The sequence below is a fragment of the Sarcophilus harrisii genome, chromosome 2 (genome assembly GCF_902635505.1).
Source record: "Sarcophilus harrisii chromosome 2, mSarHar1.11, whole genome shotgun sequence".
Lineage (NCBI taxonomy): Eukaryota > Metazoa > Chordata > Mammalia > Dasyuromorphia > Dasyuridae > Sarcophilus > Sarcophilus harrisii.
Window position 1 is genome coordinate 186,279,718 of NC_045427.1, and position 26,266 is coordinate 186,305,983.

A 26,266-nucleotide genomic window follows, 5' to 3' on the forward strand; every position below is an offset into this window, starting at 1 on the left:
TTAGATGCCCCATTTACCACATGAAAGCATTGCTGTTTCTTCAAAGTCCCTTGCTGAAGGGACCCACCCATGTTGGGATCTTTGGGAAGTCTGCCATAGTCTGGCTAAAAGGCATTTGTGCCCACTGTGGCACAGGTTATGAACCCCTCTAAAGGAGCATCCTTCAGTCCTAGTATAATCCTGCACACCTCATTAGCATTTTCCTTGCAAGTTGCCTTTATTAAAACATCTGTTGTTGGATTTTCCCCATTAGTTCTTGTGATAGAGTTCAAAGTCCCAAAAGTCAAAAACTACTTGGCCTTTCAATTTTTTGGAATCACCTTTATATTTTTTTGAAGAACCCAACTTTATAAATTAGGCAATTTGCCATATGTTATGAAACAATTGTACTTCCTTTGGACCTACCCTTGTGGGCTGGGATCGACATGAACGATTTGACATTTTTTTGGGCTTTATTAAAGCCCCACCCCAGGCCCCATGTATTTTTCCATTCAGGATTCTTGGGCAATAATTTCCTCTGGGTCGCTGAAAGAAATTTCAAAGCACTTAAAAAGCTGATGTGGCCCTTAATTTCAGGCCTTTTAAATCAATGATTTTAAAGGGGAAAAGGTTTTTTTCTTCAATTTTGGACCTGACATTAGGACGGGAAATTAAGGAAACTAATGTTGACCCCTGTCCACACCTTTCTTTGGCCTTCATTAAGCCCTTTTTAACCCCCTGGTTTGGTCCCCCATGCCCCCAGCTCCTCCTCCTCCACCCCGGGGTGGGGGGGGGAGAGAGTCAACATTGCCCTTGGGCCAAAAAGGTCCTGAGGGGAAATAACCCCTTGCTATTAACTCCACCCGGGGGTTTGGTCAAATTCTTCATTGTTCCTCCCAAATTTAATGGTAATTTGAGGAGGGAGGAAGGGAAATGGTTTTCTTTCTTCTAGGGATTTTAGTGAATGAATACATTGTATAAATAAAAGCCTTGGAAAAAAACCATTTCCCTTGAAAGTTGAAACCCGCCAACTTCCCATTTCTCCCCCTTGCCCTCTACACCAAAATGCATTTAATATACCCACAAATCCCAAATTCTTTCCCAATTATAATAACCCATGTACACACTTAATCATTCTTTCCATAGCACCACCTTGGGTGTTTGGGGGGAGAAATTTCTTTACTAATTTGGTCCTTTTTAGAAAAAAAAATTCTGGGTTTATTTTTAAGGAAAATAATTTTTTTGTCTTTAAAAAAATACCACCCGCCTGGCAGGGAGATTCTTCAGTTTGGTTCCCCAACTTTTGGGCGCCGTTAAGACGTGATTTTAAATAACAGGACAAATTCATTGGGAAAATGTTCCTTTACTAGGTTGAAGAAGGATCGGAGGTGGAAGAGAATGGGCAATAGCAATGTGTGCAGCTGAGTCAAGAAGCTAGCTCGACCAGCAGCCACACAACCAGCAGCTCGGAGTCTCGAACCCAGGCCCAATCTCTCCCAGCTTGTCTTCCTCCCTCCCTCTCTGCCTCTACCCACCAAAATCGTCATTTCCTATACAACACATCAGGACTTGCACAGAGAGTGGGCAGGGACCATTCTTTATCCAATCATGTATATTAATAGAGTATAGCCCAATTACTATCTAGCCTCATGTACTTGGGACCTCAGTGCATCAGCTCAAACCTCAGCCCATTACAAAGATAGATATTAGATACTAGAGAAACTCATGACTTGACTAGAGGTAGAGTACCTTCTAGTAATTAGATAACTCTTGTATTATCTTTGGAAGAGAAGGGATGACAAAATTATTATTATTGTCATTTTACAGATGAGAAATACAAGGCCCTCAGAGACCGAGCCAGTGGAGGAGGTGAGATTTCTTCAGAGGTGAATGACAATCCCACCCCAACCCCCAACTTCTGTGGCTTACTCACACAAATCTTGTACTCCAAATCAGACCAGTAAGAAAGATTGTTAGACTTATTAAACATGACACTTAATGTCATTTTGTTTACAATGTATACTTTAACCAGGAATTAAAAGAAGTAGTAGATCGTTCCTTATATGAAGAAATTCTAAAAAATAGTGAGAGCTCAGTGTACCATGCAAAAACAGAGAAGAAGCCAAGTTATACAGATCCATTAACTCTAGGTGGTGCAGGTAAGAAGAAATCTTATATTTGCTTTATGTAGTCAAATATGCTTGAATTTGTTGTTGTTTTTTATTAGAGAAAAATTTTAAAAGTGTTGATACAACTTGTAGTAGTGTATTTCTAATATTATTTGGGGAAAAGTTCCAATATCCAGAATCAGACCATCATGGGTAACAGAAAGTCACATGATAAGCACTGAAAAATGTGGTCAGGCCTTCTAAATAGGAGACTGAAAAGGGTGATGAAGCCTTCAACAGCCCAAAGGAGAATAAAAAGTAATACATAAAAGAAAATAAAAATATCTGGTAGAGGGCTGGAACAATGCAGAGGGCTGGAATTCTGAAAAGGTGTACTTGAATCCAGAACAACAGAGTACTTAAGGTTAAGTACCTACTCAACGAGACATAATGGTTCTATAAATATATACTTAGATGATATGGTGATGTGGTGGCTCTCCTCATGATTGGTACCTGCTGAATGTGTTGCCATGAGGTAATTGTAGGGAAGGACTTGGAGGGCTGAGGGAGAGAGTCAGAGTCTCTCTGCTGCATCATGCTCAGCAGGGAAGACTCCAGAGTCCATGATCCATCTTTGACAAGCCACGTGGCCGCTTGCCTGTCTCCTTCACTTTTCCTCCTAAAGAGTAAGGACTTTGACTGATCCTGACTCTGACTGATCCTGAAAAGCTAGTTAGATGATGCTAAAAGGTTGGGAACTCCCTTCTTTTCTTATATCCAGAATCCCCTCCCTTTCTCAGCATGAAAATCATCCTCTTGACTCTTATGTAAAATACCACATGAAACTTGAAATAGTTTTTCAGTAGCATTTAAGTTTTCTATGGGCCATTAATAATGTGCAAAAAGAGGTGTTTGTTAGAGCTATATGTGGCTGAAATTGAAATTAATATTTTCATAATTTAGATTTATAACAAGTGATGTACAATTATTATTTATAATAACAGCTAGGATTTATATAGAGTTTTAAAATTTTGCAAAGCAATTTACTTATATTATCCAAGTTAATTCTCACAACAACATTGGAAATGGGTACTATTATTATCCCCATTTTACAGGTGAGGAAACTAATGCTGATCAGAGAATAAGTGACTTACCTAGAATCATCTGGTTTGTAAATGCCTGAGGCAGAATTTAGGTTTTCTCTTTTTGACTTTAAATCAAGTACTCTATTATACTATTCAGTAACCAAAAAAAAAAAAAAAAAAAAAAAAAAAAAAAAAGGGGGTTACCTAAATATATATATTTAATGAAATATATATACACAAATACACACATATACAGCACACACACACACATTTGTAGGGTGTTAGATCTTTTGAGCTTTAAAGCTGTACATGTCCTGTGAATTCTTGCATATGTATGTGCACACACACACACTGATCCAAGAGGAAAAATCAATTAATGAAAATGAATTTCATTGTTTGATTAAAAAAAAACAACTATAAAGCTAAATTTATCTGCCTTTTAAATTAAGAATAGAAATATAAGTGACATTTTTGATGAGGTATTGTCATTATGACTATTTTTAGCTTCTTCATAGTGAAAAAACTATTTCAGAGAGGTTAAGAGCCTTGTTCAGTCTCATAGCTAGGAAAATATCAGAGGGAGAATTTGAACTCAGGTTGTTATAAGTTCAATTATAACCTCTATTCTCTATGACAGAGGTATCAAACACTCCCAAATGTAGTCTGACTCAGAAGAAAATATAATTGGGGAATATTTAATAAATTAAATAAAAATATAATAGAATACGGATAATATCAATATGTGTTTTTCTTAGTCGATATGCACCTGCAGGGACCTTACATAGGTCTTAATGGCCCTTATTTCTATTTGATTTCACTGTCTAATTGAAAACAATTCCTTAAATACAAAGAGTATAACTAAAATTCTTTGATTTCATATTATAACATATCAAGAGAGAAGCAGTATGATGGAGAAGGAAAAATAAAATATCGTATTTGGTTTCAGAATATCTAGGTTTTGATCCTTGCTCTGCTGCTCACAAGCCATGTAAATTCTTTCAGTTTTTTAAAAAAATTCTATTTGACCTTGAATGTTGTTCAGTTATATCTAACTCTTCATGATCCCATTTGGGGTTTTCTTGGCAGAGATACTAGAGTGGTTGTCCATTTCCTTCTCCAGTTCAGCTTATTAATGAAGAAACTGAGGCAAACTGGTTTAAGTGACTTGTCCAGGGTCATTCAACTTATAAGTGTCTGAGATCAGATTTGAATTTAGGGAGATGAGTTTTCCTGACTCCAGGCTCAGGCTGTGCACTACAATGCCACCTAACTGCCTACAGAAGATATTGGGTTAAGTGATCTCAAAGATCTCTCTCCTCACTAAATCCTATGACTTATGATCCATAAGGTAGTGGGGGGTGGGAATTGGAAAAAGCAGACAACAAGAAAAACCATTTCTTAAGCTATGAACACTATAGGAGCCAGCTATGACTATGGCTCAAAAAAAAATTGTGATAATCTGTGATATCCTGGAAGCAGGAAGACCCGAGTGAAAATTTTGATTTGAATTCTTACTAGGTGTGTCACTTTGAGCAGGTTAACGTTATTCTTTTAATCTTAGTTTCCTCATCTGTAAAATGGCAATAATAATAATAATAATAATAATGGCATAATATAATAACAATGGTACTTAATCTCCCAGGGTTGTGATGAGCCCTTTGCAAACCTTAAGATGCTTTAGAGGTGCTAGTTGTTATTATTGCACCAGCTATTATAGTAGGTACTAGGGATACAAAAACAAAAAGAAATCTATTACTGTCCCCAATAAGCTTACATTCTACAGGGGAGAAACAACATGTACACAGATAAGTAAATTAGAACATTACTTTGAGGGGTTGTTAAATTTTTGGGAAAACAGGGAAGTCCAAGAAAGTAGAGGTGGAGAGGAAAAAATCTCAAGAAGTGAATAGTCTCTGTAAAGACAAAAAAAAGGGAGATGGAATGTTAAGTGTAGAGAAGAGAAAGTATACTGATTTGCCTGGAATGTAGAGTTTTTGAGAAGACATCATGGAAAATCAAAATGACAAGAAATGTTGGAGTCAAATTATGTAGGGCTCTAAACATCCCATAGAGAAATTTATCATTTCTTCTTGAGTTAATATGGTACTGCTGAAGTTTCTTGGATAAGTGATTGACTTGGTCAAATCTGTATTTAAGAATTATCAGTTTTATAGGTACATGGAAGATAGATTTCAGAGGGAACAGATCTGAGGCAGGAAGACCAAGCAGGAGTTTGTAGCAATAATGTGAATAAATGTGAATAAGTGAAAGATGATGAAGACCTGACCCATGGTGATGACCATACAATTACAGAGTGAAGATAATTACAGTTGAATGGTCCTCAGAGACCATCTAGTACTTTTGACTCATTTTTCTGATGAAGTGATTTGTCAGAGGTAGCACAGGTTTTAGGATTTAGAGCATAAACTGGGCTTTAGACCCACAAATGCAAAAGGAGATTTTGCATTTGATTGACTGTCAAGTGAGGAAAATGAAGAGTCAAGTAAGTTGTCACCTTTGGTGAATGAAAAGAGGAGAGAGCTCTTAACAGAAAGAGGCAAATTAAGAGGAAGTGGCAAATTTAGGGAGAAAGAGTAATTAAAGAGAGATAGAGAGAAAAGAGGGAGAGATAGGGGAAAAGAGAGTAAGAGAAGGAATTTTATGGTTGTTTAGTCATGTCCAATTTTTTGTGATCTCAGGGATTTTTTTTTTTTTTTTGGCAAAGATACTAAAGTGGTTTGATATTTTCTTCTCCAGATCATTTTTCGGATGAGGAAATTGAGACAGAAGGAGTTATGATTTGCCCATGGTCACATAGCCAATAAGTGACTGAGGCTAGATTTGAATTTACAAAGATGAGTCTTTTTTACTCAGAAACAAAAGAACTAGTGAAGAGAAGAGTGGCTTAGCAGATTCTGAAATTATAGGAAACTATGTTTTTTACACTCAGCTGTTTACTTCAGTAGTGATGCTGTTCAGAGTATTGACATTGCCCTCAGACATGTTAATTAGCTGATTAACTACTGCTTCTGTTTCATCAATTATTGTTGTTTTAAATCTTTTACCCTGCGGGGGCTCAGTTCTGGGTAGCATCTCTGAATTAGGTCATTGTTAAAGAAATGACCTTATTAAAGCAACCATATGATACCTCTGATTTTTGGACACATCCCTCAAATGAGAACTCTCCAAAAGGAAAAAATTATAGGGAGACACTGGTTGATGGGGCATAACTTTGACAACAAAGTTTTGTTTTATTACTCTATAATGGGAATTACTGAGCTTTCTGGAAGCTCGGTGTTTGCTAAACAGAACAGGATTAGGCAAGATGAGAAGCTGCCTGTACAACGCAGCAGGAAGGACCAGAGAAGAACTCTTTTCCTAATTGTTCAACGCTGTACCTATTTTTGATGTTAGGGAATCCATATTTCCCAGCATGTAGGAGTTTATTTGTGTTTGTTTATTTGAGTTTATTTGAGTTTATTTGTGTTTGTTTATTTGTTTGCTTGCTTATTCTGAGTTCAACAAACTCTCAGAAAAGGACATTTCCATATAAAAAGTAGAATAGAAAATGAGTATGAACCCTTATGCTATATAGCTTGCTTTAAAAAAGCATACAATAAATTCAGCATGTTATTTTCAAAGCTGTCCTGCTTGTCTGTGTTCCTCTTTGAACTACATTCTTTTCCCTTCTGTGCACCCTAATTTACTTCAATGATCCATTTTTTTTTTAGTCTTTTTTTTTGGCAGCACTATTGATAGCTTCCTTTTCCCCAAGCCTTCCTCTCCCAGTAAATATAATAAGTATGGTCAAACAGAACAAATTCACACATCTGCCATGTCTAAAAATGTATATCTCATTCTGGACTTTGGGTCCATTACTGCTCTGTGAGTGTGAGCATGTTTCATCATTAGTCCTATGGGGTTGTGCTTGGTCACTGGAGTCGTCTATTTTTAAGTAGAACTTTATAGAATTGAAGATTTCAAGCTGCAAGGATGTCATAGGCCATCCAGTTTATTTCCTTCATTCGCTGGAAATGAAAGTCCAGAGTGATTAATTTGTCCATTGTCACACAGGTAAAATAAGTGGGCAAAGCTGGGATTCAAACTTAAGTCCTCTGCCTCTAAACCCTGTCACTCTTTCCATTGTACCAAGTATTTTAAAAAGTCTTACAGATTCATAGGGACAGGAATATTCCACCACCTTACTTTTCTTAACTTTTCCTGGGGGTGTGCAGATATCTTATTCTACCTCTGCTAGTAGCAAAAACAAGGTCCCTGTGGGGCAGCTCAGGACCAAGACTTGAGGTCTCAGTGCTTAACAATTACATATTATTGATAAACCTGTTCATTAACCAAGGTAACCCCTTCTTAAACCTCTTTGAGTTTCTGCACATACCTGGAACTAATAAAATGGCATTTCTTTTGAAATAATCTATAAATGAGATTTTGATCTATTGTAATGGTTTTATTGTTCAATTATTTTGAATTACTGAGATTATACTATAATTTAGATTATCTGTTTCATAGGAAAAGGAAGGCACATCTTGCTATTCTGAATTGTGACTAATTAGCAATAGTTATAGGGCTGGAAGGGATTTCACAGACCAGCTTAAATAGGTCAGGTGACTTGTTTCAGGTCACACAGGTAATAATTCTTTGAAGTGGGATTTGAACCCCAGGGTAAGTGTTTTTTCCTATTGTACTACAATATAAAGGAGTAAAATGGTAACTTCATATGTCATGAAAATTTAAATTTGAGCAAAGTGCTTTCCTCATAACAGTCTTGTGAAGTAGGTACTGAAAGTATGACCATATTTTGCAAATGAAGAATGTTAAGATTAGAATAATTAAGTGATTTGTTGAAGATCCCATGTGTCATGATTCCAGGGCCAGCTTGCTTTACATTAATATCAATCTGCCTCTTAAGACAAATGTAAATTTAGCTCACTGACTTAATGTAGTTTCCTAAATGTATTTTTTTTTAACCCCAGAAGGTGATGTGTTTCAAGCACGCAGCCCTAGAAAAGAATTTCAAGGAGCACTGTATGTGAAAGATGATCAGAATGTGCAAATAGAATTGCCTATTGATCAGGTAACAAATGTGGAAACAGCTGGGTGGGGAGATGGAGAGGAAATGTCTTATTGCATATTTCTTTCTTCTTTTTCTTCTAACATTCATTTGGTAAAATTTTGAGATACAAATTCTCTCCCTCTAGTCCTTTCCATACCCATTATACATGGGAAGTCATTGTCTTTGTTGTTTTGAATCTTCCTGACTCTATCTGGTGTTTAGTTGTCAAAGATACTGGATTTGATACTTCCTTCTCCAGTTCATTTTACAGATGAGAAAACTGAGGCAAACAGGATTATATGATATGCCCAGGGTCACCCAGCTAGTAAGTGTCTGAGTCTGGATATGAACTCAGATCTTCCTGACTGTAGGTCTGGCACTCTTTCTTCTGTGCACCTAGCTACCCAAAAGTTATTTCCATATTAGCCATTTACTAAAACAAACAAAAAAGCAAGAAAAATAAAGATAGTGATAAAATATGCTTCAATCTATAATGAGTCCATTATTTCTCTCCCTGAAGATGGTGGATAACATTTTTTATCATGAGGCCTTGGGACTTGCTATGGATCATTGTATTTATCAGAGTAGCTAAGTCTTTCACAGTTGATTATTATGATATTACTATGTCTCTGTACAATGTTCTTGTTTCATTTCTTTAATTTTGTATCGGTTAGCATATGTCTTTCCAGTTCCAGTCAGAAACTGTACATACCCACCATTGGAAGAGCTACTTCCCTGACCATCCTTTCCAATTCTAGATGCACCTTTATTTGGTGCTCTGGTCAAGGTGGAGGAGTTGGAATACGCTTTGCTCTCCCTATTGTTACTTCCAGATTTTCCTTCTTCCTCCATCCTCCATCAGTGTTTTCTCCTCCTTTGAGGTTCATATCTACCATCCAATCAAAACCCTGGTAGCTATTGTCTTCAGGTTTATACATATATACATACACACATATATACATACATACATGTATACACACATACATATTATATGCATGTATATATACCCATATGTACATATATCCATCTATCCATTTATCTATCTATCTATACCTATACTTCTAACTATTGTCATTCTCTTTCCTCAATGAGTTCAGTACATGGCTCACCATTTTCCTTTCCTGTCTTCATTATGAGAGACTTCAACATAAATATTGACACTTCCTCATGGTCCTTAATCACCTATATTATTGCTACAGCTTGCCTTAGGTCTCTTTCAAGTCTTATCTTGCATGTACTTGTAAAACTGAATCCTTATGTAATCCTTATCCCAGAAACTTTAACAGTGCCATATTAGCTCTAGAAAAAATGACAAAGTTCTATTTTTTGGCATATAGAACCCTACATAATCTGACTCCAACCTTTATTGTCATTTTGATTTCCCATAACTCCTCCTTAAAAACTTCTATTCCAGTCAAATTGGCATACTTTCTCTTAAAACAAAACATAGATGTGACTTGAATCTAGAGATTTTCTAAATATGATTAATTGGGTCTCTTTTCACAAAGGTAATCAATATAGTATATAGATATGTTATATGATAGCTTTTAATTTTCTCTACCACAGAAACTACATAAAATGCAACTGACTTATAGGAGGGCATGGCTAAATATGGGAAAAATAAAACACCCAAATTGTCCATGACATTCATTATATTGCCCCAGAAGGTAAAAACTTTCTGGGATTATTGATCAGATATTTTCAAATTCTCGTTGTTTAAGCAACCCAGAGAACTTATCATGGAAGGTTGGCAAAATATAGATTATTTGTCCAAAGAGGCCATGTCATAAGTTATTAAACTGCAGAATCTCTCTGCTAAAATGTTCTTTTAAGGAAATACACCTCTGGGAGGTGGATGCCTGACACAAATTTAGAAGCAATAAGATTGAGGATTATACCCAAGATAATTCGAAAAATAGAAAATTTAGGATTTTACCCAAAATAATCCCCAAGAATAGAAATGCCCATTTCTTGAGACTGCTTAATTACTTAGTCTCAGAAAAGGAAACAGAAAGGTTGGTAAAGGAATCTTAGGACTGAGAAGTCTAGAGACTTCATTCTCAAGCCTTTCATACTTTTATTGTAGCTTATCTTAACTCCTGGGCAGGAAGAGAGGGTTGGTGACAAGAAAGGTTCCCCCTCCTCTTTGTTTCATTCCTGTCTTGAAACCCAAGTAAGAGAGAGATTTAAAAATCGTTCAAAAAGGGTTGAACAGTTTTAACAGCTCACTGTTATAAATCACAGTGGGAAGCAGTTCCTCCAACAATAGTCCAACTTCCCTGACCATCACCAATTATCACGAGGCAGCCTCAATCTCAGGAGACACCAGTCAAGATTAACCATGTCATACCATGAAGGAGTTGGTGTCCTTATTGATACCAAAATAATCTTTCCAAAGCACAAATACCACCATGCTCCAAACCGTGGTTTCTGAATCCATGTGTGACTGTGTTGCTAGTCTAGTTCAATAAGTCATACCCATAAGCTGTAATCTCATCAAATTGTTTGAGCTATTGACCAAACTTTTTATTTTTATTTTTAACACTTTTGAGTTTTTTTGAGGGTCGTTTTTAAAAATATTACAAACATTTTCATATTACTCCTACTTCATGAAGTCTCTTGTAAACAATTTAACAGTCAATTAAAAATATATTGATTGCATCCAAAAATTGTTGTAATATTTCATATCTGTAGACATTTCCCTCCTACTTTTTCAAAATATTTTCCCCATTTACTTGCTATTTTATTTCCCCAGTTATATTCCCCTTGCTTTAAAAAAAATAAACAACTTCAAAACTTTTTAAGAAAAGTTTTGAGTTCCAAATTCTATCCCTTTCTCCCTGTCTTCTTCTCTTTCTCCCTCCCTTAGACAGTAAGCAATCAGATATAGGTTGTATTATGTATAATCATGTAAAACATTTCCTTATTAGTCATTTTGTATACGAAGATTGGAATAAAAGAAAAAAAATGAAAGAAAGTGTAAAATGGCAGGCTTCCATTTTTATTGAAACAGTATTAATTCTTTTTCTGGAAGTAGATAGTATGCTGCCTCATTAGACTTTTGGGATTGAATTAGATCATTATTTTGCAGAGAATAGCTAAGTAAGTCACAGTTCTTCATTGTATAATATTGCTGTTACTGTATGCAGTGTTCTTTTGGTTCTGCTTATTTCACTTTGCATTAGTTCATAGAAGTCTTTCCAGGTTTTTCCAAAATCATCCTGCTTTGTTATTTCTTAGAATATAATAATATTCCATCATATTCACATATAATACCTTGTTTTGGTATTTCCCAATTGATGGCCATCCCTTCATGACTAATTCTTTGCTACTACAAAAAGAGCTGTTATAAGTATTTTTACACAAATAGGTCTTTTTCCCTGTGTGTGTGTGTGTGTGTGAGATATTTTTAGGATATAGACCTGACACAGTGGTATTTCTAGATCAAAGGGTATATACATTTTTACAGCCCTTTGGTCTTGGGTGAACAAGCTTAATAGAGGATCTTTTGATTGACCATTGCAATCCCCAAGTAGAATGTAAGGACTATTTGTTTATTATTTGTATTCCCAGAGGTAGGTAGTACAATTATCCATACACAGTAGATACTAAATAATTGCTTTCTATATCTCATGAACTGACTTTTCTTTTAGAGCCTCAGGCCATTGGATCCTATCATTTCTGTAAACTCACTGAAATTTGTTTTCCTGAAGTCTTGAAGTCTATATTATATCTGGAGATATGTTGATCATGAATTTTAAGCTGTCAAGTTCTTTTTATTTCTAGTATACCACCCATTTCCTCCTTACTAGATCATTAGGCCTAGAGTAGCCTTCCTCTGATTGCTTCCCTACTTTATGAAAGGCAAAATAATCAGAAAGACAAGCCAGGAATTTGTTATTTGAAGTTAAGACAATCAGGTAACATAAAATTTTATAACATTGTTCTACCATTTAGAAAGACAATGGGCATGGAAGGGAGAGGGCATTTTTTTTTAGCTTTGCTTGTTTTGATTTTTTATTATGAATATACTATAAAAGGAATAGTCAAATAGGGGAGAAAAAACATGGAACTTGTAGTTAAAGGATCCAAGTTTGAATCCTGGTTATGCTATGAATTACCTATGTAACCTTGAACAGATAGAACCTTGATTTCCATTTGTACATTTGTACAAATGTACATTTGTTCATGATAGGGTGGGACTAAGTCCAATGTCTCTTATAGCTCTGGAGACTACAGCATTTTTTCAAGTGTAGCTCTGTGACTCTTCTTCTTAATGCAATATTATAGATTTTTAATATTCAAAGAATACATTTATGAAGCCAGTAGTAGAGTTTTTTTTAGATACAAAAGAATTCAGATAGCAAATATTTATTGAATGCCTCCTATATGCAAGCATTGTAAGAAAGAAACTTAAGAAGGCAGAATCTCTCTAAATCCAATATGCCAGTGTAAGCTGACATTACATTATAAATATGTATAACATACCAAAACCCAGAGGACTGCAGTACTCAGTAGGGAGCATACGTAAGTTAGAGTACACTTATACTTTTCCATCACAGCATAAATCAGAATGATTTAACACCGTTTTAGAAGTGTACAAAAATAAGAGCCAAAGCTAAGGTTTTTCTAAACAAAAAAGAACAGATTGTATTTCCTTAGCTAGGCTCAGTTGCATCCTTTAATCTCATGTTTAATCTGAGATGGCAAATAGCTCTATTTTGAAGCATTAAACCTCTAGCCATTAATTTTGCTTCTCCTTTACCCCCTCCCCAACTCCCTTCAACTTCAGGGCCTTAATAGTTTTCCTCCTGACACCTTCAAGTCATTTCCAGAAATTCTTGTAGCCTTATAGAGAAAAGGGGAGCAGATCCCATTGGTATTTGTTTACTTACCCTCATGGGGGCAGAGGGTGTCAGAAACTCTGCCTTTACAGATTGCTCATCAGTAGCTGGAGGAATTCGTTGCCCTGACATTCCAGGATGCCTATTAATCATAAATTCTGACCTTGCACTTCTGAGTCTGAAAATTACTCAATTTTTCTGGTTCTAGTATAAAATTGCTTTCCCCCATCGACTCACAATATGGGAGGTCTTCATATATCTATATGATAACCACACATACATACATATATATTTATGTATATATAATATCTCACATTTACAAATGTATATATGAAAAGACTGAAATAGTTAATATATATAATTTCTTATGGCAGTAATATTATATATACAATATATTTGTCTTTCATAGATGCATACATATATATGGAAGAAAGGAAAGACTGAAATATTTCATGTATACATCATTTATAAGGTGGTAGTGATATGTATTTACATATATATATGTATGTGTGTATATATAACATTTTATCTTCTTTCCATTTCCCTCAAGCTTCAGTCCCTTAGCTTTCTCTCAACAGATCTCTTACAACTGATAGTTGAATTCTACAATACCTTTTGTTTTCCTCAGTTTTTAGAAGATTCACTCTAATGTTTAAGAGTTTCCCAGTATTCCATTCATACTCTTGACCCAGAATGAATGAATAACTTTATTAGAGAATTTATTAATTTTACTCTGTGTAACAAGCACTGTATTAATCAATGGTGATATAAATAGAAAAATAGACAGTTTTTGCTGTCAGGGAGCTCACAGTGTAATGGGGGTTAACTATATATATATGATTTCAGCTATAAGCCAGATAGAAAAGTCCTATGGTCCTTAGGGTGAAGTGGTAAAGCAGATAGGAATGTCTCTTTAAATGTCAGTTAAATCCCACTGCTAGGCATAAGGAAGTCAAAGAAAAATGCCCCATCTACAACAAAATATATTTTTTTCTAGTTATCAAGAAGCAGGAACAAAATGATGCCTTTTGTTTGGGAAATGACTAAATGAATAATAATACACGAATTGGGGTTATGATAAAATATTGCTATCCTAAGAAAGGATGGTTGTATAAAAAGTACAGAGAAGTATGAGAAGAAATGCAAACTGATGCGAAGTCAATGAATTAAGCATAACTAAGAAAACAATGTCCATGACTGCACTAATATCAATGGAGGAAGCAAAAACCTTTAAAACTGAGTGCTGTGTAATCATACTCACCAAACTTTGCACTGAAAAGAGACCTACTTTTTATTTGTTATTACAAGGAATGGCTCTTTAGGTAGGGAAGGAGAAAAGAATTTGTTTTGAAATAAAGGTTATATTAAAAAAAAAGCTATGAACAAATTAAAAAAATCCTAAAATATAATTCTCTGAAATTCTATAAATCCCTTCTCACTCAAACCTCCTAAATAAATCAGGGGTGCCTTTTAGAATCCCATAACTTTTAGACTCATAATATATATGCACACACACACATTTTTCTTTTGGTTGAGGCATTTGGGGTTAAGTGACTTGCCCAGGGTCACACAGCTAGGTAGTATTAAGTGTCTGAGGTCAGATTTGAACTCGGATCCTTCTGACTTCAGGGCTGGTGTTCTATCCACTGTGTCACCTAGCTGCCCCTAGGCTCATAATATATTAAGGAAGAAGGCACCATGATGGAGAGGAGCTGAGCAATCTTGGTGGCTCATCTAACAAATAATAAATGCAGTAGTAAGACTTCAGAGGTACTAACATCCTTTTGTCCCTGTTCAGTGGATAAAGTTCAGACTTTGTTTTCCAAGAAAATATAAAGAAAGTAAAATGGAGAAGTTGTTAGGGATTGGAACCATAGGCTCTAAAATCAGGATGGAATGACTTTTTTTTGTTGCTATATGATGGAAATATTTTTTTCCACAGTCATCTCCTTTGATTTTGATTATACTTGGCCTTTAATTCCATCTGTTTCTGAGACAGTTTATTTTTAGCTTTTCATCTGTCTTTGATCTTGATATGGGATTCCTTACCTTCTTTGCTTCCCCTTCAAGTTGTAATTATTACCATTTGATGTATAGAATGTCATAGACTTATATAGGCAGATTATGTTATCAGTCACTATTTCTGGTGTTATTCTTTCCAAGCATGACATTTAGTTTTAGTTTAAAAATATTATTTTGAGGGGCAACTAGATGGTGCAGTGGATAGAGGAAGTGGTCCTGGAAAATCAGGAGGACTTGAATTCAAATATGTCCTCAGACACTTAACCCTCACTAGCTGTGTGACCCTAGGCAAGTCACTTAATCCCAAATACCCCCCCCCCCCCAATACTATCCTATAGAAGAAGAATAGGATACTTAGAATTAGAAGAATTAGGTTCAAATTGTGACCCTGTCTTTCATTAGCTGTATGATACTGGGCAAGTCACTTAACCTTCTGAGGTCTCATTTTCCTTCCTTATCAGCAAATTGAGGGAAATCAGATTGATAGTCCTTAAGGCTATGATCTTATTATATATGCTTAATTTCCTCTAATATTATTAAACTTCCACTAAAACTGGACTTTAATATCTTCTGGCTACATAGGATCATAAATGTAGAACTTAAAAAGACCATGGGAATCATCTAGTCCAACTTTTCATTTTACTGATTAGGAAACTATGGCACAAGCAGATAGATATAACCCTGGGTTGAAGACTATACAAGAGGAACATAAGTGCTAGTAGGTCCTACTAAGATCGAAAAATCTTGTGTCAGCTTAGTAATGGTACCTTATGTCTACAAACAAGTTCAGGGAGTCTCATAATCAACAGGTTAGCTTCAGAGCAGTGAATGTCATACAGGTTAAATAACTTGCTAGTGATCCCCCAACTAATGAGTATTAGAAGAGGGATTTAGAAACGGGTGTCTTCTGACAGCAGGTTCAAGACTTGTTCCAAATCACATTCTGCTTCCCCTAGTCAAAGGAGTGAAATCTAGAAAGTTTTCTATAAATTGAGGTCAACTCCTTTTTCTTGGGGGGGGGGGAGGGGGGAGACCCACCTGGATGGGGGCGGACCATTAAGTCACATGCTCAATATCACATAGGCATTAAATAACAGATTTCCCTTCTCACAGAAGTTATGTATTGGTCTGCCTTTCAAACTGAAGGTCTCTAGAGCAGTTGTGCTGAGCTCACTGATGGATACCTGTGAATCCTGGATAGGAGACAAGAGCCATGCCAGGAAACTGAATCACCTTAATTTGAATTGTCATAGGGAGATTCTGAAGATTACTTGGCCAGATAAAGTATAGAATACTGAGGTTTTTCTCCAACTAAACTGTCAAGCATTCAAACTCTACCACAGAGAGCACTACCCCAGTATGCTAGCCATGTTGGTTAAATCTCAAATGTATATTTCCCTAAAAGATTATTTTATATACCACTCACAAGAGGCAAATACTCACATGGAAATCAGAAGTAATATAGGACATTCTCAAGGGGTCTCTGAAGAACTTTGGAACTGATTGCATGACATGGGAGATACTAGCATTGGACTATCCAACATGATGTGCCCTCATCAGAGAGGGTGCTGTGCTCTATGAACAAAGTAGAATTGAAGAAGCTCAAAAAGAATGAAAGATATGCAGATTTAGAGAATCCACTCTAAATATTCACATGGACTATTTGTGTGTGACCTGTGATAGAGCATTCCATATTGGTCTGCTCAGTCACAGTTGGATACATTATTCTTGATTATAACCTTGATTCTAACATAGTGATGTAATTTTGATCTTCTTTGAAAATGAAGGTCTACAACCAATCAATGTACTACAAGTATATTTTTATTTGGTTCCATATGAATCACCAGATGTCCAGAATGTATAAGTTATGGATGTGTTGTTCCTTTTATTTTTAAATGTAAAATTAATTACTTTTTAGAAAACATTTAGGTTGTTCAGTAGGTAGCAGTAGCTCTGTCTAATGGATACACCAGGCTTATTCCAATAGAGAAAGTGAGCTCTACTTCTCCAATTAAGAGGTTATATTGTGCTGCACCAGAAAAGTGTATCATCATTCTCCCATCATCCAACACCTGACAGAGATATGAATGATGGGAAGAAATTAATGAGGAGAGAATTGAACAACTCATATGAAGACGAATTCATTCAGCTAAGTTCCATCACTAAGATGGAACTCAACAAATGCCATCTACAGGAGGAGGAAAAGGAAGCTACTTAGTTGGGTTCCTAAGCAAAAACCAAGTGAAATAACTAAGTTATAACTTGCTGACCAAAGTGAGTGACCTGGTCAGAAGTGATATAGAATAATAAATTCGTAAACCTCTAGAGTTGTGAGGTATCTTAGAAGCCATTTGGTTCCATTTGTTCATTTTGTAGAGAAGGGACCTGGGGCTAGAGGAGGGATGTAGCTTGGCTATTTAATAGTCATGTGACCTTAGGTAAATCTTATATTTGAATCTGGATCATTTGATTCCTAGGTTTGTATATTTTCCTTCAGCATACTGTTTATTTTTTAAATTAAATTTTAATAAAAAATTGGGGAAAAAACAAATTTCATGTAATAAATAGGCATAGTGAATTAATCATGTTAAAAAATAGGTCTCATTCTGCACCTTGAATCCATCACTGTTCTGTCAGAAGGTAAATAGCAATCTTCATCATTAATCATCTGGAATCATGGAAGGTCACCACAATGATGAGAGTTCTTACGGCCTTTCTATATCATACCCTTTGAATTACTGAGACTCTGTACTGCTATTCTGCTTGCTCTGTGTGGTATCTGGCTTGGCAACTGTGTCTGGAGCTTGTTCTTCTTTACTGTTCTCTGCCTATCCCATTTCATTTTACTATCTTCTAAATTACATCAATCTTCATGCAGATACTTTCTTTTTAGTCCCCCTTAGATAAACTCCAACCTATCATCTTTATCATTTTATCATTGGACCATGATTCAAGGAAAATGAAGTAGTTCTCTTAAGACATCATTTTTTTAGTCATTTATTTACATTCTAAACTACCTTCACCAAGCCTTTGACATGCTCCTCCTTTTTAAGCTTTTCTCAGACCTTCATGTCAGATAGAATCAGATGGAGAATGAACTCTGGATGCTAAATCCAAGGACCTAAATTCAAATCCTGGCACTATCGCTTTCTATGTGATTTTGGTCAAGCTACTTAATCTCCCTAGTTTTGTTTTCAGTTTCTATTAAATTAAAAGGGGGAGGGATCAGATGATCTTTAGGGTCTCTTTTAGTTCTACATCCTATAATTCTAATGTGTAGTAGAGGTGGTAACTTCAGTTGAAAAGTTCTATATTCTATAATCCTAATGTATAGTAGAGGGGTTTACTTCAATTTTAAAAAACCCTTAAAAAACTCTTAAGTATATTATTTCTTTATACCTAAGGCATTATGTAAAAAGTCATACTAGATCATCAATTCTATTGCATTTTTTTTGGAAATTTAAACAGATACACACACACACAGACATATATATGTATTTACCTTATGACAATTTTTTTTCCCTGTAGAGACCAGCTGAAGAGATTAAAGATGAAGATATTTTTGACATAACCAGTAATCATGATAACAAAGTAAGTTTGTTATTTTTCTTTGTTTTTTTCCTTTTTTTTTTTGAATTACCCATGTATATGTTTTGCAATACTTTTTCTTAACATCCTATGGAAATATCTTATCAATGATTAGTTATCAGATGTACTTATCTCCTATAGCAGGAGGATAAAGGTGGGAAAAAATAGAAATCAAATTAGAAATTTGAGAATTAAAGTTAGCAGAGGACTAGAAATGAAATATCTAATTTCCACATGTATTTTTGCCTTTGGCAATTATCTAGGGCATAAATCCTTTAGTATGTAAAATATCTATGCAGAAGTAATCTTTAGTGACATAGGGAATCTATATTAACTCCTATAGCAATAACTCACACTTATTATATAGCCTTTTAAAGTTAACAAAACACCTTACTTACATTATTTCATTTGATTTTCACAAAGACCCATGAGGGAGGTGCTGTTATTTTTCCCTTTTTATAAATGGGAAAACAGGCCAGAGAGGTTAAGTGATTTGACTAGGTTTATATCATTAGTAAGTATATGAGGCAGGATGCAAACCCCAGGTCTTTCTGATCCACTGTGCAATGTTCCTCTCTGTATAATCTCACATTTTATTTCTTAAAGTCTTTGACATTATCTACTAAACCATTGCTATAATCATTTTCAGCCACTTACATAACAGTAAAAACTTTTGGATGAATCTTCCCTATTTTTCTACAAACTTATTTAATCCAATCACTTGCCAAGTTCTGTCAATTTTATCTCCCTAAGATCTCTAGAATTTTTTCCTTTTCATTATCATTCCAATGCAGGTCCTCATTGCTTCTCTGTTGGTCTCATTATCTCTTTGAATCAGTTTGGTTGTCTAAAGTATTTTCCCATCTCCAAAGTGTCCTTTACATTCTTTGGATTAATTCTGTTGTTGCATAGGTCATATTGTACTGCTCAAAACCCGACAGTCCTTCAGTGGTTCCCTTTTTAATAAAAGCCAGGCTCTTAAGCCCAGAAATATGGCTTTTCACAAACTAGCATCAACCTATTTTTCCTGTATTTTATGGTTGTTCAAAGCCATTTCTTGTACATGAAATTCCTTCTCCTTTCATCTTTGGAGAAATCCTCTAAGACGCAGATCCAATGTAAGCTATATACAGTGGTCTTTTCTCAACTTCTTTAAGCACTAATGAGCCATCCCTATCTTAGAATACTTAGGTTCATTAATTTTCCTTCCTTAGACATTTAAAAAAAATTATTTCATAGTGCATTTGTATGTGTCCACATTTTCACCTTTCCCACCGGACTGTAAACTTAACGTGAAGGACTGTATCACCTTTTCTTTATATTTCCTCTCCTTCCTTTGCATTTTGTTTAGTCAAGATAGGTGAAATATCACAGCAGGCTTAGAAGTCTAGCACACAGATGTGATATGGTAGGCTGAGGTATCAGTTTGGGTGTCAGAAAACTTGGGTGATCCATACATTAATTTGGCTACTTTTACTACCTTTGTGACTTTGGACAAATTGTTTTATTGCTCTGAGATAGTTTGCCTCTTTTTAAAATGAGGGGGTTTAGCAAGATTGAACATTTCTAATATTTCTTCCAGCTCTAAATTCTACATTTGCTTAGTTTTCTGGTTATAGAAGGCTGTGTAAATGAAGTTGACTTCTGAGACTGAATTGGGTATGCTCTGTAGGTGGCAGCAGAAGCAAGTGTAAAGACTTCTAATTTACCGTATACTTTAGGGTTTGTTCGATATGTCTTCATCTTTTAAAGTTGTGCTACCAATTCAGCATTTTAGTCTTATCATTGTGGCACTAACAGAATTCCTGTGAGATTTCATGAAATGATGAGAGCAAATTATTTCCTTGAAAGAAGGAACCTGCTCTTGGTGAAACATAGTTTTATTTAAATAGACATAGTTAATATGGCTAAAAAATGGATTTTTTTCTTCTTTGTGGAATATTATTTTTTCTTATTTTATTTCTAAAGTTCTCAAGCTTGATTTTTTATTTTTGAATATAAGAGCAAAAAAGTAAACCAACTAACCATGATAGGACAGCAATGATATCTCTGACATTCCAATAGAATGAAATATCTACCTAATATTCTATTAGAAAAATATCATCCATGTCATTGTTCCTAACCAGACCCTGTGAAGCTTCATGAGGATTTCCCCCCACAAATTCTCTGTAGGGAATCAACCTAATATTGGAGGCCTTTCTCTCATTGCTTTAGTATTTCAGGGGATTCAGAATGGCACTTGACTGGTCCAAGTTTCTCATTGTCATTACACAGCTGCTTCATTTCCTTTACTGATGATACACACCTTTAACAAAGTCTTTTAATCCACTTCTCTAATCCAAATCATTTTTGCATGATGCAATCTAGTTATTTCCTCCATGTATCCATGCATTTTCCTTTGAGTTATTTGTAATTTTAGTTCCTCTCATGTGATGGTGGCCCATGTTTTATAGCCTTAGTGTGATTATTAGTGTAAAGATGTATATTTTTGTGAACAAGCAGCTTGTGATCATTGAAAGCACTGGACAGTTTCCCAAAGCAATCTATCTCGTTCTTCTCCTCCTGCTTTGTTCTGGGCTCAGCACATTGTCCATCTGCTGTGCCTGTCTTAAGTTATGTTGATGGACTAACTCAATAAGCTGCCCATTCAGTTGTATGTTATAGATGGGGAGAAAGTATGTGCCAGACACTGTGCTAAGCACATGAAGTACAATTATAGTGCAATTATAGGCATGCAAGTCAAGGCAAATCCTCAAAAAGCTTACATTCAAATGGGGGAAAAGACATAAAAGTGAGCTAGAAAGGAGAAGGGGTAAATAGATTTGGCTATATAGTATGAGGATAGACAAGAAGGGGCATGCAGGCTGCTTATCAGAGTCTGGAGTCCTGCGAGTAGCTAATATACAGAGTTCAAGGTTCTGGTGGAAGATAGATGATATACTGTGGAGATGGCTGGAAAGTCATAGTCTGAGCATTATAGATGTTCCCAGGATTATTCTAAGCAATTGATTCTTCATTCTTACTACTGGGTTGCAGAGCAACTAGATGACACAGTAGATAAAGCATTGAGCTTGAAATCAAGAAGACCTGAATTCTTGCCTCAGACACTTGCCCACTGTGTGATCTTGGGCAAGTCACTAAACCCTGTTTGTCTCAGTTTCTTTTTTTGTAAAATGAGCTGAAGAAGAAAATGGCAAACCACTCCAGTATCTCTGCCAAGAAAGCCCCAAATAGGTCATGAGGAGGAGATGACTGAACAACTGTAACTACTGGGTTGCTAGTATGCTGGAAGAAATAATGAAACTGAAGTTATTTTGTTCATGCAGATTTATAATATGTAACTCAACAGCTTCTTGGCACCTGTTCTACTTTTATCAACTTATTTTATTATTCTAAACAACTTTTCCATTTTTTTGTTTCTCTGTCCATGAATTTCCAAGTATGACATGCAATCCTTACACTTTAATAGTGAATGGTTTAGTTTCCTGTTTCATTGAGAAAATTGAGATCATCTATCAGATTACTTTAATTTCCTTCAGTTACCACTTAAAACTTTTTTTTTGTTCAGCACCTACAAAAAGAGTAGGTTTACTTTACTTTATCTTTACTTATAGTTACAGAAGAGAGAAGTATCCAAACTTCTTATGAAGATTAATCACTTTCGCAATTAAGTGATCACATTTCTTGATTCCATTTCTGCCTTCTACCTCCAGGATTTTGTTCCAAATTCATTTTTCTCATGTATCTTCAAATCTTCCTTCTCCATAGATTCTTTCTCCTTTCCATAGTCCTTCTGATCTGTCTAACCTCTTCAACTACTATTATCTCATCTCTTACATCATCACTTAGTTGTTCATTATCAAATGTCTTTAAAAAAACATTTGCTCTCACTGTCTTGATTTCCTTATTGTTATCATCAGTCTAATGCAATTTTGGTTTCTAGACCCATCATTCCACTAAGTATTGCTCTTCTAAAGTTGGCTAATGACCAAATCATTAAAGCAATGGCCTCTTCCCTTGGCACTTTCCTCCCCCTCTCCCTGGCAACCCTCCCGTCCTCAAGGTCCATGGGTACTCAAACATTAGACAATGATAGATTTCTCTTCCTTTGGGATGCTCTTTCTTCTTTTCTTACTATATTTCTGTGGTTCTCTGATCTCTTCCCTGTCTTTATCTTTTTTTTTTTTTTTCCTATAAGTTAATCTTCTTTCTGACCTCTTTTGGGGAATTTCCTCCAATGCTCTGTCCCAAGGCTTCTTTTATTTTCTCTTTAAATTCTTTCACTGCTATGTACATGACTTCCAAATTGGTATTTTCACCTTGAGCTCTTTAAAGGTTCAGATCAATGTAGTGCTGTGAGAAGAGCACATCTGAGAACCTGAGGAAATTGGTTCAGATCTTGGCTATGCTATTTAATTTATATGTGACCTGGAATAATCACTTAAATCCTCTGGATTTTAGTTTCTTTATATCTTAAATTATGGAGTTGCTCTAGATCAACTCTTAAGAAATCTATGTTTATGATGAAGAGAATAATAATAATAGCAATTAACATTTATATAGCACTTACTATGTGCCAGGCACTGTGCTAAGTGCTTTATAATTATTATTTCATTTGATTCTCCCAACAACTTTGGGAGGCAGGTGCTATTATTACCCCCATTTCAAAAAAAGAAACAAAGGAAGAAAACAGAGGGGGTGACTTCCTTAGAGTCACACAGCTACTAGAATCTGAGGTCAAATTTGAATCAGGTCTTCCTGATTTCAGGCCCAGCACACTTATCTACTATATCACTAAGTTGCCCTTTATTTCCAACTGCCTGTACTTGGATATCTCAAATATATCTAAAACTTAGGTCTAAAACAAAGCTTGTATTCTTCCCCTTTGAATCTTTATTGTTTTTGACTGTACTATTTTTGTCAATGGTTCTTGATATACTCTGCTTCTTGTATTTGAAATCTTGGAGTTTTCTTTGAGACTTACATTTCTCCTTACCGTTCATATCTAATCAGTTGTCGGGTTCATGTTGTTCCCATGCTTGAAGCACTTCTAATATCTGTCACCTCCTTTCTGTTGTCTACACTGCTACCACTGGTACAAGGCCTCCTCATATCTGTAGTCTCTTCCTGTAGTCTCTCCTAACTTTATCTTTAATATTACAGTTTCATTTTGCTTCTGCAGAGTTCTGGTTCTACTCTTCTACTCAAAGATCTTTAGTGGCTCCTCATTTTAAAATAAATGCAGCTCAAATTCTTGTGCCTGAAATTTGAGATCACCACAATAGGGCATGATCTTACCTTTTACCCTTTGGTAAAATATAACATTACATTGCATGCACTGTATACTCTAGCCAAATTGGATTCTTGGTTCCAGACAAACCCTATGCTACTCAAGGTTCCTGACTTTACTCATGTTGTGCTTGAAGCCTCAAATATTCCCTTGCCTCCCTTCTTTGCCTCTTGGATAGCTACCTGTACTTTAAAGTCAGCTCAAGGGATAACTCCTCCATAAATTCATAAATTCTGAGCCATATCTTTTAGTAATATTAACTTTCACAAAACGTTTCTTTGGCAATATTTTGTATCATAGTGACCCAATGTTTGTATCTTAATCTCATGTAATAATGATGATAATGTCTGCAAGTTCCATGAGAGTAGTCACAGTTCACTCAGTGTCTTGTATAATTTTCTGAAAACAGTGACAATTTAATAAATTTTATCTAACCAAATTAATGAAAGCAGGAGCCTTTGTCTTTTTTAAAAATATTTAAAATAATATTTAAAAGTATTTCCCACAATACCTACTATGTACAAGATACCTTATATAAATCTTTGTGAGATTCATTTTTATGTGAATCTGAGTCATTCTTGATGGGGATATTAGTAGGCAGGCTTTCACAAGTAATATATTATAATTGAGCTCAACTTTACTGGTATGAAATTTATTGAAAGATAGAATACAAAATCTAATGGAATTTATTGTTTGTTGATTATGGGAAAACATTTAATTCAATAGAGCAAAACACCTCTTCCCAGATATCTTTCATTATGCATCATAATCATTTAAATTTACCTGAAAGATGTAACATCAGAAATTTAATGACTTTCTAAGTTAATAAATTTGGGTAACAGATGATACAGTGGATAAAAGGCCTGAGTTAAAATTCAGCCTCAGACACTTAATAGTTATGTGAGTCTGCACAAGTCACAACCCTATTTGCCTCAGTTTTTCATCTATAAATGAGCTAGAGGAGGAAATGGCAAACCATTCCAGTTTTTGCCAAGAAAACCCCAAATGGGATCACAAAGAATAGCAGAACAGTAACAGCAGCTTCTCAAAAATATCAGAAGAGGTATATATCCATACTCAGCAAAAGTATTTGCCATTGGATAGAGAAGATCCAGAATGGTAATCCTAGTTGAAGAGGATTGTCCTAATAATCAATAGGGTAAGAGGCAATATAGAGTAATAGCAAGAAGTATAATCTAGCTCCCCATTGTCAGTGTAGGTCCTCCAGATATTTTTGTTTGCAGATGACATTGTGCTATTGACAACAAACCCTAGAGCATTGTAGAGTCTCCTTGGAGAGATTTATTATACCTACAAAGAGTTTTGCCTGACTGTCTATCCAGGAAAGACCAAGTGGATGATGAACATATATTATCCAGATAATGGCATGAAATCAGATGGAAAGCCTAGAGAGCTTACTCAACAATCAATCTCTCTCTCTCTCTCTCTCTCTTCATCCATACATGGATCTGTCTATCTATCTGGGACGGACAATACAAAGAAGTGATGAGTTGGGCCCTGAATAAATACCAGAAGGTTAGCTGGTGAGCAGATCACTTTAAGGAAATTACATTCCAGAACCAAAGGCCTATTTTTTCAAACCAATATTTTATCAGCGGTGTTATATGACTTCAAGCCTTGAAAATTAACTGGTATAAAAGGTGAAGGAAAGATTATATGGTCAGTAGAGGATGCATATATAATCAATGAGGAACTTCAAAGAAGAGTAAGAGTAAGAGATGACATCAGAAAAATGTTTGACTGTGCATACCCTTTGACCCAGTAGTGTTACTACTGGGATTATATCCCAAAGAGATTATAAAGAAGGGAAAGGGATCTGTATGTGCACGAATGTTTGTGGCAGCCCTTTTTGTAGTGGCTAGAAACTGGAAACTGAATGGATGCCCATCAGTTGGAGAATGGCTGAATAAATTGTGATGTATGAATATTATGGAATATTATTGTTCTGTAAGAAATGACCAACAGGATAATTTCAGAAAGGCCTGGAGAGACTTACATGAACTGATGCTGAGTGAAATGAGCAGGACCAGGAGATCATTGTATACTTCAACAACAATACTATATGATGACCAGTTCTGATGGACCTAGCCATCCTCAGCAATGAGATCAACCAAATCATTTCCAATGGAGCAGTAATGAACTGAACCAGCTACGCCCAGAGAAAGAACTCTGGGTGATGACTAAGAATCATTACATTGAATTCCCAATCCCCATATTTTTGCCCACCTGCATTTTTGATTTCCTTCACAAGCTAATTG

The 26,266-nt window shown here is 35.5% G+C and overlaps 1 protein-coding gene across 4 annotated transcripts in view; it reads left to right on the plus strand.

The window, feature by feature from the left end:
* The window catches only part of DCDC2C (doublecortin domain containing 2C), a 186,417-nt gene that overhangs the window by 103,591 nt on the left and 56,560 nt on the right, over positions 1-26,266 (plus strand). For all 4 annotated transcript variants that reach the window (XM_031951183.1, XM_031951182.1, XM_031951181.1 and 1 more), the window contains 4 exons: positions 1,807-1,848; positions 2,012-2,138; positions 8,164-8,264; positions 18,638-18,700. In XM_031951183.1, coding sequence (XP_031807043.1) covers positions 1,807-1,848; positions 2,012-2,138; positions 8,164-8,264; positions 18,638-18,700 — 333 coding nt within the window. The remainder of the gene's footprint in view (positions 1-1,806; positions 1,849-2,011; positions 2,139-8,163; positions 8,265-18,637; positions 18,701-26,266) is intronic.